A 21,134-nucleotide genomic window follows, 5' to 3' on the forward strand; every position below is an offset into this window, starting at 1 on the left:
CTTTTTAAAAATACATACATCTTTACCCTATCCCTAAAGGTTCTGGTTTTGTTCTAAAGTGGTAGAGTCTCAGACCTATATATTTCTAAAAGTTTTCTACGTGTGATTCTGAGGTGCTTCTTGATTGAGAACTTTTGCATTAATGCAAGGTCTTCCTGGCTGTTAAAGTTACATATGTCTGCCTTCTCTCTGATGAAAAAAAAAGAGTAGTACGTATGGATTATATATTGCCAAATATACCAAGAATAACAGCCAGAGGAAAAGGATAAACCTGAAGCTTAGGAAGTCTATCAGTCACTTAGAGATTATGAAATAGCAAAAAACTGGAAATAATCAAGATGGCTGACAATGGACGATGATTTACTGAAGATAAAATAATCTAGTGGAATATTAGACAATATTTAAAAAACAAATTAAGAACAATAAATGGAAAATTAAAAATGGTTTTGAATTCTGAAGAATATGGAGGACACACTATTACATTTTTAAGTGATTATGTCCAGCATGACTGTAACTGTACAAACACCATATGAATGCATGTGCTCAAGGACTAGAGGTGATATGAAAAAATGAAAGTAGTTTTTATAGAAGAATTTAGGTGGATTTCTTTATATTTCAAAATAATATGTGTTTAATGTGTGTTTTTAATTACATATTTTTTTAAATTGTAATCTAAAGAATCAGTATAGGTCTGTTTTGTCATCCACATTGGAAAAGTGGTCTGGGTCTTATTTATTATATGAAATTTACCTAGACCACTGCTAATCTTTGCCTTTTGGTTCATTTTTTCGCTTTGAAACTACTATTGCTTTGCCTCTCTGGAGGAAATGTGTGGTTCACATTTAATTAAATAGTAATTTTTGAACTTATTATCAGATTTTGATTTCATTTTTTATTCCATAGCAACACTTTATGGACAGCAGAATACCTTGCTTAATCGTAGCTGCAAAGTCAGACCTGCATGAAGTTAAACAAGAATATAGTATTTCACCTACTGATTTCTGCAGGAAACACAAAATGCCTCCACCTCAAGCCTTCACTTGCAATACTGCTGATGCCCCCAGTAAGGATATCTTTGTTAAATTGACAACAATGGCCATGTATCCGTAAGTACTTGCTCTGTCTTCATTTTCATGTTGCATGGTTCATAACATTGCATGCCATTATTAGCCATGAAGGGAATATCTTTGTCACATAGGAATTGTTCAGCAACAGAAAGATACTTTGTAATGAGAAGGTACAAATTTGAGTAAATGCAAGTTTGGTTTGAATGCCTCAATAGAACAATATAAACAGTACTTCTGGCAATATTTGTATATTTTTGAGCAGGCTCTAACTATCTTAATAGGATAGTACAATAAAACACAACGCCCTACCCAGCATTAAAAAATAGTTTTACTGGAATAAAATGGGGTTGGCATCATGTTATTTTATGCTTATAAAGCATTTTCATATGAACAAAGTTTATTTTTACATTTTTCTGTTATTGACCTTAGGTATATGAAGTTTTCTAAAGTCTTTTATTAATTTATGTTGAAATTATGGGTATGCTTGAGTTCAGGATATATCTTTTTTAAGTACCGTAAATAGTAGTTGTAATTGGAATTTCTACTGTATAAATGTTTTACATTAAGTGTTATGAGCCACAAATTTCATGTACATTTATTATATATCTATACATGCATATGCACAAGCACATAACTGTGGTCATCTCTGTAGTTTACTAACTGCCTTAAAATTGCATGGTTCTTAATGGCATTTCCCTCAAGTAGTGTGTTTGTATAAATTCTGTTTTGTAACAAAATAGTTTTTCAGGCAGTGCGTTTCTCAGGACTTTATAGCTTATTCTACTTATTCTTATGTTAGTCTCTAAATTATTTTTCTTCTTATGAAAACTGTAGTGTAAAATAGAGTAATAATCAAACATTGCTATAAACCAAGACTGACATTTTTCAAAAAGGTGTTGATTTGTACAGATTTTTAAAGTCAGAGTTAACTTTACTGCTATTTTATTACCTAATACTTTTTTTAGATGCAACAAACCCTTGAATTTCTATTTGTATTCGAAGACAAGTCATTCCTATTATTATAGAATAACCAAAACCTTATTTATGTTTTACCTTTGCTTTAAAACTCTCATGTATGTTATCTACAGAGAGGATCATTACAGAGACAGACTCTCCCGAGACATGGGCCACACTGATAGAATAGAGAATTTGAGAAAAATCTGGGTCTTTCTAAAAACTGCTTTGTAAGTTACTTTTTCTTTATGACTTCTGTGGGATTTTGTTGATATTTTCTTAGAGAATGACCAAATCTCCTTTCTTGCCATAATTAACATTTAGTAATTATGTAGAAACGCACTGCTTGGTCAGGCTTGCTGCCTAACTGTATATTACGTTGTCTTCCTTACTACATAAATGTACTTCTTTAATCTTGTAGTTACAGTAACTGCAACTGTGTTTTTACATCTACACTGTGTTTTTACATCTGTGTGTGTGTGTGTGCGCGCATGTGTGTATGTGTGTTATATGATAAATGTACATACATGGACCACTTGTTTATACGGTTAATCCCAAACTACTTCTCATGAAGCATCTCCCTGTTGCTAAGCATACTTTGCATCTCTCCTTTTTGGTGGGTGGAGCCTTGTGTATGTTAAAGAATCAGATTTGATTTATAAAATAACAGATGGATTCCAGTATGACAGCTGGCAGTGACTTAGTAGCAGTGATTTGTTCATCATCACAAGTCAAAAAAAAATGAAAAAAAAATGAAAAAGGAATGTCTTGAGCCTATAAAGATTTTTTTAAAAATTAATTCTTGTTTTTCTTCATGTTGGGAATTAGGCATTATTGGAATGCTGCTAATCGCCACAACCATGCCACCGTGTGCTGTGGTCTCATCAGATCTCACAAGCTAAGCCAAGTCAGATTGGGCCAGTCCTTTGACTGAGAAGCCTATAAAAAAATGTTCAGGTGTTACAGGAATTGATGTCATTGATTCATCAGGTGGTGCTCTTCTGAGTGGGTTCTGAGCCAGTACCTCTTCATGGGTGGTGTGATGGCTTTGTATGAATGAGTGGCTCTGACCACTGAACAGTCATTGGAGACCCCCTACTTTGGTAGTTAGAGCTGAGGTGAAATGGGTTGTCCCTTGTGCCTGCACCAACTAGTACAACTCTACTCAACCAGAAAGGAGTCAAAAAGCCTCCCTAAATTTCATATCTAATTTCAATTGGATCCATTGTTGATTTTTACATCCTTACCCAGAGTTTCATACTGTCATATTTAGCTTCTGTGTTTGGGTAGCAGATGAAATCAACCCTATATTTTATTTGAGTAGAAATTTATAAAGCACCTCGATTTAGTTCCTTTGAGAGCCAGGGTGCTTGATGAAGTAAAGACGTTGTTGTTCACATCTTCTCAGGGTTGAATATACTTGTCTTTTGACTCATTTGTGTATTTATCATTCTTCTCCTTCCTGGTTTTCAGGCATGTGTGTATGCTGAGGGAGGAGGAGGAGGGAATGCTTATTTAAACGCTAGCAAACTTTGTCCTTTTGGTGGGTGCTTATGGCTTACTCAGTTTTTCTTTTTATTAATTTAGACAAGGGTGCCATCTATTGCTGTGCATATTTATTCCACAAAAATCCATGTAATAATAATTCCATCCCCCCTCCAAAAAAAACAAAAGTGTCAGCTAATTTTCCCTAGATTTTCTACAGGGAGGGAGGAGGAAGCTATTACTGTTTATTATGTTTTTGGTAAATGTGGAATTCTGCACAACTTTAGCATGCCCCACACTGTCCTTTTCCTTTCTACAAAGAGTGTTGCTTGTGCCTAAGTCTTTTTTTTTTTAAGTTGGCACGCCCTGACTTGTGCCATATTTGTAAGTAAGAACTCAACTCCTGTCCTTCTGTGTGTTTTCGCAGCCATGCCCGGTTACGCTGTATGTGCACCTGCAACAGGTGTACATTTTGCATCTGTCAGAACTTCCTCAACTCAGACTTGCTGCAATCTGTAAAGAACAAAATCTTCACTGCAGTTCTTAACAGGTTCTTAACTTTATTTACTGGGTACCAGGCATTCTGTTAAAATACAAAAGAAAAAAGTGGATAACTATTTATTATACAGATACTCACTACAAAGACAAGCTGACTGATGCCCAACTAACTTCCACTAAAATTCTCACTGTGATGACAATGTTTCGTTTTGGAAGCATCCTTAATAATGTTTTAAAATTAATAGGTATATTTAGAGGACTGTAAAATAAGATTTTGGATGATTTTTTTCATAAGGAAGATAAATTATCTTTCCTATTAAAAGATAATATGTATAGGGAAATTAAAATCTTTTGGCTGTGACTTATAGAAATAATAGAAATAGATTAGGACTTTTGTAGTAAAGACAAGACACATTGATCCTAAATGAAAGATATTATATTATACTGTACTCAGCTTACATTGAAATAATATATCTCATTAAAACCATAGTAATGCGAACAGTATTTTGGGTTTGAAAAAATATTCTATTCTTGAAACCATTTATAATTATAATCTACTTTTACTTTTAAGCACCTGGAGTGTTTATTTGAAAGAACATGGTTTCTAGACATGAGGATAATAACCAGCTTTAAGAACTCAAAGGAATATGGAAAAGAGAAAAAGATCTGTAGTACTGGTTTTTTAGGTCTTTATAATTGAACCAAAAGCATGAAGTAATCCTATAAAGTAATACGCTTTTAAGAAAGAAAGAGAAAAAAAAAAGGATGCATATATTCCCTCAAAGCAATAATCTTGGAAGGTTGTATTCTTATTCTGATCATGCTACCTTTGTTCAAAACAGTTTTACATTTTTTGAGCATTTAAGAGCTGAATACTAATTTGTACCTGATGTCATATTTGTATGCATTAGGTTTTTGAAATCATTTAAAAGTCATTGGGAGCTGGGCTGGATTAAGATGGATGATCAAGCTAAATATTCAATTTTGGTTAGAAATGGGTCAGTTATTTGGCTCACCATTCGGACACTCACTGAGGGCTAGACTTTATATCAAATGACCATAGTTTGTATCCACCAGCAATATAGTGGATGTATCTGTGAAACAGTGAGTTTATTTCTTCTATGAGTCAGAAACTGATTTTGAAGGCATTCTAAGAGTTTCAGTGATGTTTCGAGCACTAGCAGCTCTGGAATAAGAATGCAACCATCTCAGGTGACTGCTTTGAAGGGATCACCACACTCATTTGGTGGCAAAGTTCTGCTTCTGTGCTTCAGCACCTTGTAAAGTAGTAACATAGACAGATTCTCTCATGATGACTGACAGAAAATGCAAGGCTAGTTCAAACCAAACAACACTCAGGTGCTCCAGTTTTGGGAATCGTTGAGTTGGAAGAGATTCTGGAATTCATCTGGCCTAACCTCCTGTTAGAATGCCTTCCTGCAAGCCTTCCTGAGAGAGTGCTGTTTATCTGCTGATGGCTTGCCTCATTGGAAAGCGTTTTTGCTTTTGCTTTTATTATTTTTTTTTAACTAAATGTTTTCCCTATAACTTTCTCTCTTTAGTTTTAGTTCTGCCCTTTAGAACAACATACGACTATTCTACTCCCTCTTCAACATAGCAATCCTTCAGGCATTTGAAGACGGCCATCATGTCTCCCCTAATTTTCTCTTCTCCAGGTAGAACATCCCCATTTCTTTCAGCCTTTTCTTAAATTAGATGGTTTAGTGAACTCATCATTCCTGGTTGTCTTCATCTGAAAGCCCCTTAGGTTTTCACAGTACCTCTTAAAAGGTGCCACCAAGAATAGAAAGCAGTGTTGCAGTTGTAGTGTGAGTAGTCCAGAACAGTGGGCAGCTGTGTTTCACAATTAGGACAGCATCTGTCTAGGGCATGAATTAACTTTTTGGCAGTCCCATCCCACTGTTGACATATATTATCTTGGGGTTAATTAAAGTCAGATGTTTTTCATATGAAGAGACAGATGTCTCCTCCTTTCTAATTGTGTATTTGGCATTTTTTAGTTGATGCTTTAAATCTAAATGCAGATACATACATATCTCTATTAAATGTCATATTATTCTTTTTGATCCATTTGTTCTAGTTCAATCATTTCGAACATTATTTCTGTCATTCGTCCCATTATATATCTCTCTAAGCATTGTGCTGTTCGCAAATTTGGTAGATATGTACTGTCTTTCAAGTTACTGATGAAAAAAAAAGATGTTGAATACCCAGAGGTTGGAAAGAGAGAGAGTACTAAACTGAGCAAGCCCTATAGTATAGTGACAGGTTCAAAATTCTTGGGAAAGGATTTTTCAGTCAATGAAAAATATGTTATTATCCAGCCCACATTTTATCTTCCTATCTTATCAGGTATTTCATGAAGGATTTTTCTAAAATCAGTATATAATTTCTTCCATATTCCTCTGATCTACCAATATCATAATTTTATCTAATTAGCAAGCAACATCTATTTGATATATTATTTTGGTGGACTTACCTTGGCTCCCCATAATTGCTGATCACAAACCACCTATTTTTTTTTTTTTTTTTTTTTTTTACCTATTCTAGAAACTCTTGATTGTCCTTAATTACAGATTGATTCATCGTCTGTGTCCCTGGTGACAATTTTATTCCTAGATTGGTTTAGTTAGCTTTCAAATAAAATTGGTTTAGTTAGCTTTCAAATGAAATAGGATAGATTGTGCATTAAATGAATACAATTGCACATAGTAAATTATATAGTGACCCTCAAAGAGAAATCAGTAAGTTTTGGTCATACCTGTTTATAAACTGGTAGTAATTTAATGGTAATGTCAGCACACATCCTGACATCTGGTAATCAAGAATGGAAAGAATGAAAACAACAAGTAGAGGATCCAGTGTACTTTTCAAACAGCTCCTTCCTTATCTCCGTTAGTATTTCAATTATTTAAGAGAAGTACAGTGGAATTTTAGGGGCTGCATACTGGAGTTTCTTCTGCTTTATGAAAGGTAAGTAAGATAGGTAGGTGGGGGCCAAAAACTCAGTGCCCACAGGTCCTGGATGGATAATGTAAAAGAATGAAGGTGGCCAAGTATAAGAAACAAGGAGAGGTGGGGACTGTGACAGGCACTGTCTAAAAGAGGCAGCCACCACTCAGCTCTGGCCATTTGTTGTTGTACAGGTCTGGTGTTGCCAGATTTTCTGGTTTTACGAGAGACTGGAAATCAAGGCTTTGGTGTGAAATTTCCTGATATTTAGAGATTAGCAATTAATTAACAAATTTTTAAAGTACTAATCAGAGCAAAGCATGCTTATGGTCCACCAGCTTGCAACCTCAGTCTTAAGGTATGGCCTAATTGTGAAAATGGAGGCCCAGGAAAAGGACACCTACAGAATGAAAATGTCTCTGGTCCCATCACCACCACCACCATTTTACTCCTTTCCCATGAAAAATTGGAAAAAGTTATTGGGTGGTGGGATGAGAATGGAACCACTTTTCCCTGTTAACTTCTCAGGTTTTGGCAGCTGTTATTAGTTGGTCACTATTGGTTTCCTGTGTTAGACATATCCTAATGTTAAGCACAAAAAAGACTGATTAAGTAAAAGTCATTTAAAACTTTTTCACTGTAGTTTATTCATAGGGAGGGTTCTCACCTACCACTAGGTCCTAAGTCTTTGTTTTTAGATATCAGAACTACCATGCTTAGTGTTTGATTTAGAATTGTAAAAGAGCAGTTCTAAAAGGCTTGTCTTTTTTTGTTTGTTTGTTTGTTTGTTTGTTTTTTGAGATGGAGTCTCACTCTGCCACCCAGGCTGGAGTGCAGTGGCATGATCTCAGCTCACTGCAACCTCCACCTCCCAGGTTCAAGTGATTCTTGTGCCTCAGCCTCCTGAGTAGCTGGGAGCACAGGCAGGTGCCACCTTGCCCGGCTAACTTTTGTATTTTTAGTTTCGCCGTGTTTCAAACTGGTCTCAAACTCCTGACCTCAGGTGATCTGCCCGCCTCAGGCTCCCAAAGTGCTGGGATTACAGATGTGTGCCACCTCGCCCAGCCGTCATTTTTATTTAAGTAAAAAGTTTCATTGAATGTCTACAGAGAATTAAATTAGTAGACAAGTATTGGTCTCAAATCAGCAGTTGTTTTAGAGTGCTTGTAAAAATTTTGGTCACTGAAATACAAATTGCTACCAGATATGATACATGTTTGATTGAGGCCACATTCTCTTATTACCCTACTCTCTCCTAACCCCACCTTGATTTGGTTTATTCATTCAGAGTACTTAAGTACCTGCTTTGAATAGGAACCTGCTGTGAACTGGGGCAAAATTTGAAAATGAAGAAGATATGGAACCTGCTTTTACGCATCTTTCTAAATATTATGTCTCTAAGAAAAACATTTTTTAACTTTGCTTATATTTTCAGTGATGTTAGTCCTTCATGCTAAAAAGAAAAGTGCTATATAACCTGATAATGAATTTAGGCAGTTTCAAGAGGTTAATTTCTGCAAGTGTTTTTTCTTTTATGAGAAAAAAAAAATGTCTTTTTTCTTGAACTTATTTACTAACATTATATATTTTAAATATAGAAATAATAAAAATTATTTCCAATTTAATTGAATGTATATTGACTTTGACATGTGAGAGTAGTGTTCAACACACATCTATCTCACATGTAATCTTTCTCTTGGTAATTATGATCTCACTCTTAGATCTGGATAGGTTTATGTGTTCCTTTAGACTAATTTATGAATAACTGGAACTATTTAAATTTAAATACATTTGGAGAATGATTAACATGTGGTCAGATGATTTTAATCTTTGGGACTACTTTCATTTCAAGTGGTATAAATTACATTACTGGAGAAAAAGATCTTTTAAATATATTTTAAATTTTAAATATCTTTTAAATTTGAAAGTGATTATATGTAGATGAGCTTGATTGTTGGTTTGAACTACCCAGGATTTTTATTTATTAAGTATTTATTACTCTGACTTGAGAACACTCCTGCTTTGCATGAGAATGTTTCTAGATTGTAGTGTGTCGTGAACTTTAATTTTTCCTTTTTTTTAGATGTTTGTTTTCATTTGTTTGTTTGTGTCACTTAGTAATTTTTTAATACTCTCAATCTCCTTCCCAGCTAGGTTTTTGTGTATAATCCCATCACTTCCTCCAACCTGTTATTTAATCAAATATTGTTTATTTTACAGTTTGTTATTTGGGCGTGATTTCCTTTGTGCATATTTTGGTTTTAGGATTTCTTTCATTCTATTTTATTATTTGCATTAGCCATATACATTGTTGGTTCGTGCTGCTTCTTAAGTTCAGTGGCAGCATTAGAGTTTGACAACCAAGCACATAGTTCACACTGAGTATTTACAGAGGCCCAAAAGCGTGATGGACAGCATACCTATTGCATTTTTTACCCTATTTATAATGTATTTTTAGATTAAATATATGTGTGACATTTAAGCCATTCATTAATGACTTACTTCATTCACCCATATTGCTTTAATAATCACCCAAGTTCTTCCTTTATGTAGCGTGAATTCATTACTTAATATGAGTCCTTTGTTGAAAAAAGGATTTTAATATTGTCAGACAAAAATGAACTGCTTTTTCATAGGATTGCCTTATGAAGAGGATAGGTTTCTAAAAATCTTAATGTTGTTAAATGTTGGAAATCTAAGAGTCCTTGGAATATTACGTTATAGTAAAATATTTTATCCAAGGAAGTGCTGCGTTAGTTTCTTATGAAACTTATTTATTCCCTTGTATGAAGGTCCTTATAAGATTGTTCGTGAATTTGTATACATAGTTATATATTTAAAGTTATACAAGAGTTTAATAGATTTCATTAAGTAGGCTGCTGCTTCTTATAATTTTTAAATTTTTTGTCATTTGGTTAATATATTAAAGGACATGACAAGGTGAAGTTTGTCTTACATGATCTTTAAGTATCACTAGTTAACATATAGATATTGGAGCATTTCCTTTGTATTCCTGATCATCTGTAAACTCAGATGCTTCTAATGCTTGGTGAAGCATTTCTTGACATTAGTACACACCCGTGTCCTTTCCCAAAGTGTGTTATTATTTAGGCATGCTCAGTTAACAGCTTGCTTATGGTTTGTGTTGAAGCTGCTAGACACTGTATATTGATTCCTTAACCTATTTTATCCTATTAAATATTTATCCTAATAAATATCCTATTGAAATATTTTATGCCTATTGGCTCAGTTAGGAGAATTGTCCTTATTAAAATTGTTATTAGCTATAGTGGCATTATTATTAAAAGTAGATATAGAAAATATGGCCAGGCACTGTGGCTCACGCCTATAATCCCAGCACTTTGGGAGGCCAAGGAGGGCAGATCATGAGGTCAAGAGATTGAGACCATCCTGGCCAACATGGTGAAACCCCGTCTCTACTAAAAATACAAAAATTAGCTGGGCGTGGTGGTGCGCACCTGTAGTCCCAGCTACTCAGGAGGCTGAGGCAGGAGAATTGCTTGAACCCAGGAGGCGGAGGTTGCAGTGAGCTGAGATCACACCACTGCATTCCAACCTGGTGACAGAGCAAAGACTCCATCTCAAAAAAAGAAAGAAAGAAAGAAAATACTTCACCAGATTGAAACATTTGGAGAAATAAAAGCAGAGAGTTCAGAAGACTTTTTTTTTTTAATTTCTAATATTTTATTTTATTTATTTATTTATTTATTTTAAAATTTTTATTTTTTAATTTTATTTTATGATAGAGTCTGACTTTGTTGCCCAGGCTGGAGTGCAGTGGCCCTATCTGAGCTCACTGCAACCCCCACCTCCCAGGTTCAAGCGATTCTCCTGCCTCAGCTCCCAAGTAGCTGGGATTACAGGTATGCACCACCACACCTGGCTAATTTTTTGTATTTTTAGCAGAGATGGGTTTCACCGTGTTGGCCAGGCTGATCTTGAACTCCTGACCTCAAGTGATCTGGCTTCTTCTGCCTCCCAAATGCTGAGATTACAGGCATGGGCCACCATGCCCAGCCTCAGAAGACTTTTTTTTAAGTGGAATATTTGAAAATAGAAAAGGGCCAAGTGCAGTGGCTCATGCTTCTAATCCCAGCGCTTTGGGAGGTCAAGGCAGGAGGATCACTTGAGCTCAGGAGTTCGGGACCAGCCTGGGTCACAAAGTGAGATCCTGTCTCTACAAAAAGTAAAAAAAAAAAAAAAAAAAAGCTGGGTGTGATGGCTCACACCTGTGGTCCCAGCTATATAGGAGGTTGAGGTGAGAGGTTTGCTTGAGTCCAGGAGGTCAAGGCTGTAGTGAGCTGTGTTTGTGCCACTGTACTCTAGCCTAGGTGACACAATGAGATTCTGTCTGAAAAAAAAAAAAAATAGAGCTGGGCACAGTGTTTCACACTCATAATTTCAGCAGTTTTGGAGATTGAGGCAGTAAGATTATGTGAACCCAGGAGTTCCAGACCAGTCTGGGCAACAAAGTTGTATTAAGACCCCCCATCTCTACAAAAAATCATAAATTAGCCAGATATGGTAGCATGCTTTTGGGGTCCCAGCTACATGGGAGGCTAAGGCAGAAGGATCACCTGAGCCCAGGAGGTTGAGGCTGTAGTGAGCTGTGTTCATGCCACTGCATTTCAGCCTGAATAAGAGCAAGACCCTGTGTTTAAATAAATAAATAAAGACAGAAAAATTTACTGTAGTTTGGTGACCTCAGTATAGTTTTCAACTTGAGATACATAATTACAAATAAGAAAAAGCTAAATATGATATCTCTGTGCCCTGGTAACTTTAGATACACTCGCATTACAGTTATGTTGGTTGTTTTAGAGTATTATCTTAAAAATCTATACCTGAGATATATATATATGGATAGAGTTGTAAAATTAGAAGACCATTCACATTAGTGCATTTGTACATCTCTTAGTTGTATTTTGGAAAGAATAAGATGGAGAGAAGAGGAGTGAAAAATAGGAAATTCAAATACATTTCTGAGAAATTGTGGGGAAGACTGGTAAAAATGACTCTCTGGAGCTCCTCTGAGTAAAGTCTCTCAGTTTTGCTTCCTTTGAGTATTTTCTTTTTTTTTTTTTTTGAGACGGAGTCTCGCTCTGTCGTCCAGGCTAGAGTGCAGTGGCTGGATCTCAGCTCACTGCAAGCTCCAACTCCCGGGATCACGCCATTCTCCTGCCTCAGCCTCCTGAGTAACTGGGACTACAGGCGCCCGCCACCACGCCCAGCTAATATTTTGTATTTTTTACTAGAGACGGGGTTTCACCATGTTAGCCAGGATGGTCTTGATCTCCTGACCTCGTGATCCGCCCATCTCGGCCTCCCAAAGTGCTGGGATTACAGGCTTGAGCCACCGCGCCCGGCCCCTTTGAGTATTTTCTACTGAACTTTTCTTTTCATCTGCATAACAGCTTACAGTCTAAGACAAGGTTAATTGATATCTGGGTAACAATTTCTGAATTCTTACCCTTCCTCTGTGTTGCCCAGGCTGGTCTTGAACTCCTGGCCTCAAGCAGTCCTCCAACTTCAGCCCCCCAAAGATCTGGGATTACAGTGTGAGCCTCTGTGCCCAGCCAGTTCATGTTTTTATATTCACCTTAAGTTGCAGGGTTAATTAAAAGTATTTTGTATGCCCTTGCACTAAAGATACTCAGTGCAAAGGTACATAGGAATTTTGGCCAGTCTGCATATGCCTTGTGTGACTGTTCACACAGTTATTCATTTAACTCTTTATTACCTGAATTTTTGCAACATTTTCTTCTCTCTGCATTAAGTAGCGGCCTTAATAAAACCGAAGTCCAGATGTGTTGGTTGGCTCCTACACCTATGTCAAGGAGAACTTGACGTCTGATATATTTATGGGCCTTCAGCACTTCTAAGCCAGAAAGCCAACATCCCAGACACAGTAATTTTCAACTAAGAACTTGAAAGCTCTAACAAACTGTGAATGATTAGTCAGGGTTATATTCAACATTTAGTCATTATTTCTAATGTTGTAAAAAGACATACTGCTTAACTAAATGATCTTATTCCACATAGAGTAGGAAAGTTTGGTGATTTTGATATATCACTAGGTTAGAAAAAACCCTTTTTACATAGACACACATACACGTTTTTGACCTTGTAACATTTAATTCTGGGAAGTCTATCTTAACGAAAACATCCTAAATATGGAGAAAAATTTTATGTAGAAAGATAGTCTTTTTTTTGTAGCCACAAATAAATGGAGATAGCCAGGTTGAGCATGGTGGCTTATGCCTGTAATCCCAGCACTTTGGGAGGCTGAGGCCAGGAGTTCAAGACTAGCCTGTGCAACATAGCAAGACCCTATCTCTACAAGAAAAATGAAAATTATCCAGGCATGATAGCATACACCTGTAGTCCCAGCTACTTATGTGGCTGAAGCAGGAAGATCACTTGAGCTCAGCAGTTCAAGGCTGCGGTGAGCTAGGATTGTACCACTGCACTATCCAGCCTGGGTGACACAGCAAGACGCTGTCTCTGAAAAGTAAAATAATAAAACAAAAGGAGATAGCCAGCAATAGGATAATAGAATATAATCCAGCTATTTAGAATGTTTCCATAATGGATGAAGAAGTCCATGCCTTATAACAAGTGTGAAAAATATATAGAATTATACACACACTGTGTTTGCAGCTATGTAAAAAATACATAGAAAAAGTCTAAAAGGGGCTGGTCACAGTGGCTCACACCTGTAATCCCAGCACTTTGGGAAGCTGAGGCAGGCGGATCACTTGAGGTCAGGAGTTTGAGACCAGCCTGGTCAACATGGTAAAAACCCATCTCTACTAAAAATACCAAAAATTAGCTGGGCATGGTGGTGCACACCTGTAATCCCAGCTACTCGGGAGCCTGAGGCACAAAAATGACTTGAAGCCGGGAGGTGGAGGTTGCAGTGAGCTGAGATTGTGAGACTCTGTCTCAAAAAAAAAAAAAAAAAAAGCCTAAAAGGAAATACCTGACATTTTAATTTGTTGCCTTGGGTAACATAAATGATTTTTTTTCTTACTTTGCCTTATTTTCTAATGAGTGTATATTAACTTTTTTTATCTTTGAAAATAAACTTTAGAAAGAAAGAAAACTATGCAATAAGATACTGTAAGTTATTCTAAGATGGTATTTTCTGTAAGTCATTTTGAAAGAATTATGCTTTTGAACTGTGGAAGAATTGTTTCTGCTTAAGTTTAGAAGTGAGCCAGAAGCAGCTGGGCATGGTGGCTCACGCCTGTAATCTCAGCCCTTTGGGAAGCCAAGGTGGGTGGATCACTTGAGGTCGGGAGATCAAGACCGTCGTGGCCAACATGGTGAAACCCTGTCTCTACTAAAAATACAAAAATTAGTTGGGCGTGGTGGCATGCACCTGTAGTCCCAGCTACTCGGAAGGCTGAGGCAGGAGAATCACTTGAACCTGGGAGGCGGAGGTTGCAGTGAGCTGAGATCACACCACTGCACTCCAGCCTAGTGACAGAGTGAGAATTCGTCTGTCTCCAAAAAAATAAAAATAAAAAGAAAGAAAGAAAGAAATGAGCCAGAAGCTTTATGAAACTGTTACTTGCCTCTGTTTGAGAACTGAAAGGACAAACATGAGTTAGTTTTTGATACTTTTGGAATACATGCGAGACCACACTATTCTCTATTGAAATGGTATCAGTTAAGCAATGATAAGTGTGCCCTTCATTTTAAATGCTTTCTCTTTTATAAATAGAACCTGGTAGTGCAGCCTTTAAATGCAGGTGGTAAAGGTGTAAAATAGTTCTGTAAGTAACTTTCCATGTCTAAAAGTGTCTTAAATAGCTACTGTAACATTGATGGAGCCATTGAAATATATTTTATAAGTTAATAGTTACCTTAAGTTTTAAACTAGCTGTATCTGAACATGTATCTATATTAATCTTGAAATGCAAAAGAAAACTAAGCAATAAGATCAGTCAGAATATATTATTTCATGTGTCTTAAAACACAGGGGAGACCAGCCTGTAGTTCCAGCAGTTAGAGAGGCCAAGGTGGAAGGATTGCTTGAGCTCAGGAGTTCAAGACCAGCCTGGATAACATAGTGAGACTTCATCTCTATAAACAAACAAACAGAAAACCACAGGGAGCTCTGTGAAACAGATATCCATATTTGAAGACTATTTATGAGAAATCGTTTTGATTGATTTCAATGTGATTATAGCTAGCTTAAATCCTAATTCTTTTTCCCTCCTAAGTTAAAAAATAAATGTAAAAATTTTAAAATAAAATAAAAAAAATCCGTCTGTGCAGATGCGTGATAATCACAGGGAGACCAAAGATGAAGAGAAACCTCTAATGCACCTTTAGCCTGTGATCTGACTTTAAATTCTATACATCTGCATTGACTAGGAGTTGTAAACTTTTGTTACTCTTGTCATAGATCCATGGTGGTCTATGAGTTTGGGATGTTGGACTCAATTTTTTCACAGATATATATTTGTAGTTTTTGATAATCCAAAGTTATAATCATCTGTAAACTTCATGACTAATAGTCGTTAACCTCATTTCTGATGAATACTTATGGTTACTACATGTTGACAGGTACTGCTTATGGTGTTGGTTTAGAGGACTTGGTATTTCAGATGTACCAAGACCAGACTCATAGGGATGTTTAGAGAATATATATAACAGCTTTAGGTTTCCTTGTCTGGGGTGGGTGTGTGTGCGTTTGTTGAGAGAGTACATACAGATAGATTTTTTTTTAAGTTTGGCAATTTGCTATAGAATACATTTATTTTAAATATAGAAAACATGAGATCCATCATATAGTGTGGCAACTCAGTTTATGTGTGGGATGCATAATTGAGAGATGTTATTTTGAGTCCCCTTTTTTGTGAGCTCTGCTGTGAACTGCAAACTGTATGCATGTATATAAAAGGTTAAGAGCCCGGGTAGCTGAGTGGGGTGCCATGCTGTTAGCAGACGACGAAGGCAGTATTACTCACCAGGTGCACGCTGTCAGCTCTGTAGAAGATTCCATCTTCATGGAGTCATCTCATGGTCCACTTTTTCTTGAAGCCAGGTAACATTTCCAATGGGTTGGTCTAGTTGGAATTTTTCCAACTTGAAAAACCTAAGCGTTTTCTTCTCTGACTTTTTTTTTAATGAAACACTGCCTGTTGGAAAAACTAACTTGCAAGCTGGAATGAATCTGTGATATCACTTTGCTTTGTAAGAAATAATTATGTGAGGAGTGATTTTTTTAAAAATAGAAACTGGTGAGGGTGAGAATTGGAGTGTTGTGTCTTGCTTTGTTGTGGTGTTAAGCATGGAGCACTCTAGCTTGTGTTGTAGACTTTTGTCCTGGGGATATACAGACTCTATTTTGTGATAACTAATCTGTTCACTTTGACTGTTACTGAGGTAAAGTAGTTTTGTGCAGTTTGAATTCTTGGCTCTTAAGTCTTTTGCATATGTCAGTACCTTGGTCTTTTAATGATATCTGACTTTTGCTTCAGATCTGTTTAACTTAGTTATAAAATAATCTAAACTAGACAGTCTCTCTAAGCTCTTAATTTTGTAAGTTTTCTTTTCTTTCTTTCTTTTTTTTTTGAGATGGAGTCTCACTCTGTCACCTAGGCTAGAGTGCAGTGGCATCATGTCGGCTCACTGCAGCCTCTGTCTCCTAGGTTCAAGCAATTTTCCTGCCTCAGCCTCCCAAGTAGCTGGGATTACAGGCACCCACCACCATGCCCGGCTAATTTTTATATTTTTAGTAGAGACAGGGCTTCACCATGTTGGCCAGGCCGGTCTCGAACTCCTGACCTCAGGTGATCCACCCGTCTTGGCCTCCCAGAGTGCTGGGATTACAGGCATGAGCCACTGCACCCGGCCAATTTTTTAAGTTTTCTACATCATCTCAATTGTGTTCACTTAGTAACTAAGACTTCAGCGACATTTAAATAAAATGTTCTGACCTTTTCTTTAGAGCTTTATCCTCTTCATGGTAAGCTGTCATACTTGAGACTCTTGAGGGTACTTACTAAGCATGCTCACAACTCAGTTTGTGGTACAGGCTGTCCCTTGTCATGCATACTATGGCTTCCTTTATGTCATTGCCTTTCAATCCATCACGTTACATTATGTCCGTTAGTTGGTACCATTATCACTGCCTGTCTAACACCAGGGATTGTTTTTTTTTTCTCTTTAATTAGCAGTAACCAAATTAATGCAAACTGATAAATCTTCCCCTCCTCCTTTCGGTTTTTTGGGGTGGTGTTTTTTGTAAATTTTTATGAGGCTCAGTGTTTCCAAAGTTGACTTTAATCATTTCTCTTAGAAAAGTATTGTCACTTGTCACTTAACTGCTTACAAAATAGCTTTCAGTTCCTGGGGATAGGAGATTGCACATTATTTAACCATTAATATGATCCTCAAAATTGTGGGAACACCACCTTAATTTTAATTTTGAAGGACCATGATGGTATTATAAAATGCTAGATTGATTTGTCTAACTTCTTTATTTCCCGTGTGAAAAAAACGTTTACAAATTTGGATGTCTACTCCCACAAAGTAGCTAATTGTCTTTATTAGTGTCTACATTATGTCATTGTCTTAAAGTAATGATTAAGTAATTATATACATGGCTATATTGATCAATGTTTTTGATAAACATTACTGTATGCAATTAGCTTGACAAGTGTACTAATACTTACCTAAAAGTAGACTGCTAAATAACTGGTATAGGTTTTCATACTAATCATGTTTTAAGTAATAATTATATTTTCTGACTACAGGCACGTGACACAAGCTGACCTCAAGAGCTCCACGTTTTGGCTTCGAGCAAGTTTTGGTGCTACTGTTTTTGCAGTTTTGGGCTTTGCTATGTACAAAGCATTACTGAAACAGCGATGATATAAAAAGAAATACTGGCCCTACCCAAAACAAATACTTTTATGTACATTCTGAATGCTTTAAGTTCTGCTAGAAATATTGAGATATTTATACATGCAGAGTTACTTTATTAATATTTGTAATTCATGCATAAGAGTATTTTAATGATAGTTATAACTGCAGTATTGGCTAGCGTATGGAAAGAAAACAGCTAACAGCCAAACTAAAATGGCTAAATTCCAGAGGCCAAAAGGGAATATTTTGTAAATATATGTACATATTCAGGTAAGATATGGTCTCCCAAGCTGAGTTCTAGAAATGGTGTTTCTAGACATTTCTAAATGGTATTGTTAGTGCTCACTTGGCTCACTCTCCTAGGTTTAAGTTAGCCCAGAGATTGTATTTACTCTTGGAACACTTTATTTATTTCACATTTACTCAGAATGATCCTTTGGGTTCTATAAGGACATGAGGCACAATTTGCCATTCTCTCTCCGTTTTTAAAAACATAAGCAGTGTCAGCTTACCAACATGACTTTTTTTCAGTCAGTTGTGGTAGGCCAGCCTTGAAGCCATCGCAGTCTAGAAAATTGTGTAGCTGAGTGTGCAGCTCACCTTTAAAGGTGAAGTAAGGTAAAAGCAATTAGCAGAGACGTTATCTATGTGATTATGTTGCTTCTTTTGTCAGTATGTTGAATTTTATAGCCCTTTCAATGAAATGAAAAAAAAAAAAACAATTTGTATATTACCAATGTTTTTGGTTTAAATAAAGAGTCACCCTTACTACTGTTGAATTTCCTCCCAAGTGTAAATCATTCTATAATGGCTGTGTCTATTATAGTCTATTACAGTAACTGCATGTGTCACCAAGTGTTCTATATCAGGCTAGGATAACCTAGAGGCAGTAATTTTTTAAATGATAAATCTAATGAATATAAACTCTCATGATAAACCTATTTTTTCCATCATCCGCCTTTTCAAGTATTTAAATAAATAACTGCTGTGTACTGTGATCTTGAGTTCTTTTGTCTTCTGAAGTATTTCTGTACAGATGTGAGTGAAGTCCTCTGGTTTCTGTCTCTCATATTGAGAATTGTTTATGTAAAAGGAATACTCAGTAGGGAGTGGTGGCTCAGTCGTGTAATCCCGGCACTTTGGGAGGCCGAGGTGGGTGGATCACCTGAGATCAGGAGTTTGAGACTAGCCTGACCAACATGGTGAAAACCTGTCTCTACTAAATACAAAAAATTAGCTGGGCATGGTGGCACATGCCTGTAATCCCAGCTACTTGGGAGGCTGAGGCAGGAGATCGTTTGAACCTGGGAGGTGTAGATTACAGTGAGCTGAGATCGCACCATTGCACTCCAGCCTGGGCAACAAGAATGAAACTACATCTCAAAAAAAAAAAAAAAAAAAAAGGCTGAGTCAGTTGTGATGCCTCACGCCTGTAATCCCAGCACTTTGGGAGGCTGAGGCAGGCAGATCACTTGAGGTCAGGAGTTCAAGACCAGCCTGGCCAACACGGCAAAAACCCGTCTCCATTAAAAATACAAGAAATTAGCCAGGTGTGGTGGCGCATGCCTGTAATCTCAGCTACTCAGGAGGCTGAGGCAGGAGAATTTCTTGAATCCAGGAGGCAGAGGTTGCAGTCAACCGAGATCATACCACTACACTCCACCTGGGCAACAGAGCAAGACTTCATCTCAAAAAAAAAAAAAAAAATCATTAGGAAAACAGTCAAGTACGATGTATACATGTAAGAGGATATTTATTTAAAAGTTGTAGAGAAGTTATTCTGGTAAAAGGCCAATTGTTTTCCCCTTCACATAGCTAATTAATGTGGTTTCTACTATTGTTTGCATGTTTATTTTCTCCTTTTTTTTTTTTTTTTTTTTTTTGAGATGGAGTCTCGCTCTGTCGCCCAGGCTGGAGTGCAGTGGTACCATCTCGGCTCACTGCAAGCTCCGCCTCCCGGGTTCCCGCCATTCTCCTGCCTCAGCCTCCCGAGTAGCTGGGACTACAGGCGCCCGCCACCTCACCCGGCTAGTTTTTTGTATTTTTTAGTAGAGACGGGGTTTCACCGTGTTAGCCAGGATGGTCTCGATCTCCTGACCTCGTGATCCACCCGTCTCGGCCTCCCAAAGTGCTGGGATTACAGGCGTGAGCCACCGCGCCAGGCCTATTTTCTCCTTTAACATGATTTTTCCCCTTTGCCGTTCTAAGGGACATTTTCTTACAAGATCACACCTCTTGAGCAACTAGTAACAGTATCACTTACTAGCTTGCAAAATAACATAGACACTTCATTTTTTATTTTTATTTATTTATTTTTTTAATAAGACAAGGTCTCACTCTGTTGCTCAGGCTGGAGTGCAGTGGCAGGATCATAGCTCACCGCATCCTTGAACTCCTGGGCTCAAGCAGTCCTCCCATCTCAGCCTCCCAAAGTACTGGGATTACAGGTGTGAGCCCCCACACCTGGCCTGACTCCTCATTTTTATTATTTTCAGAGAATTTCCCACTTACCAAATTTATGTCAGTTGTATAGTTTGCAATGACAGTTAATTTTTTCCAAGCTCTTTTCTAGTTTGTCTGAAATACTGCTTTAAATGCTTTATAGGTTGTTGCGTTTGTGAGAAGCAGAGGAAAGAAGCTAGCTTACCAAGAGTTAATGAGTGGTGTGTTTATATATTTAGATACTCTCTCTCCATCTTTTCATTTGGGGAACTTACATTTCTTTGGTTCAAAAGAAGGGAGGGAGCAGCTGCCCTATCTTGCACTTGCTCTGGACACACTCCCTTGCTAAGCTAGCCCCTTTCCTCGCTTGTCAATCACTCCAGGTGGGGTGGATTAGTAGAGGGAATGCTCACTGTTTTCTCATCTTTAACCTACAGGCACATAGCGGTTTTTTCTTTCTTTTTGAGACAGAGTCTTGCTCTGTTGCCAGGGCTGGAATGCAGGAGCGTAATCACAGCTCACTGCAACCTTGACGTTGTGTGCTCAAGTGATCCACCCTCCTCAGCCTCCAAGTAGCTGGGACTGCAGACATGTGCCACCACACCTGGCAAATTAAAAAAAAATACTTTTAGTAGAGATGAGGTCTCACTCTGTTGCACAGGCTGGTCTCAAACTCCAGAGCTCAAGTGATCCTTCTGCCTCAGCCTCCCAAAGTGCTGGGATTATAGGTATGAGCCACCAGAGCTGGCCTATTTTTCTTCATTTTGCATCTACTTTAGAGACTAGTGAATGTGAGAAAATAATGTGAAC

General features: G+C 37.2%; 1 protein-coding gene across 7 annotated transcripts in view; it reads left to right on the forward strand.

Moving 5' to 3' along the window:
- The window catches only part of RHOT1 (ras homolog family member T1), a 112,248-nt gene that overhangs the window by 68,865 nt on the left and 22,249 nt on the right, over nucleotides 1-21,134 (forward strand). Inside the window, exons 18-21 of one of the 7 annotated variants that reach the window (XM_037992531.2) lie at nucleotides 904-1,106; nucleotides 2,156-2,251; nucleotides 3,934-4,056; nucleotides 17,771-18,880. In XM_037992531.2, coding sequence (XP_037848459.1) covers nucleotides 904-1,106; nucleotides 2,156-2,251; nucleotides 3,934-4,056; nucleotides 17,771-17,888 — 540 coding nt within the window. In that variant the 3' untranslated portion in view covers nucleotides 17,889-18,880. Of the gene's footprint in view, nucleotides 1-903; nucleotides 1,107-2,155; nucleotides 2,252-3,933; nucleotides 4,057-17,770; nucleotides 18,881-21,134 lie in introns of those variants that run through there. The other 6 variants (XM_037992532.2, XM_037992534.2, XM_037992538.2 and 3 more) reach the window with 6 other exon arrangements.

Source organism: Chlorocebus sabaeus, chromosome 16, assembly GCF_047675955.1.
Source record: "Chlorocebus sabaeus isolate Y175 chromosome 16, mChlSab1.0.hap1, whole genome shotgun sequence".
In the NCBI taxonomy this organism is placed as follows: domain Eukaryota; kingdom Metazoa; phylum Chordata; class Mammalia; order Primates; family Cercopithecidae; genus Chlorocebus; species Chlorocebus sabaeus.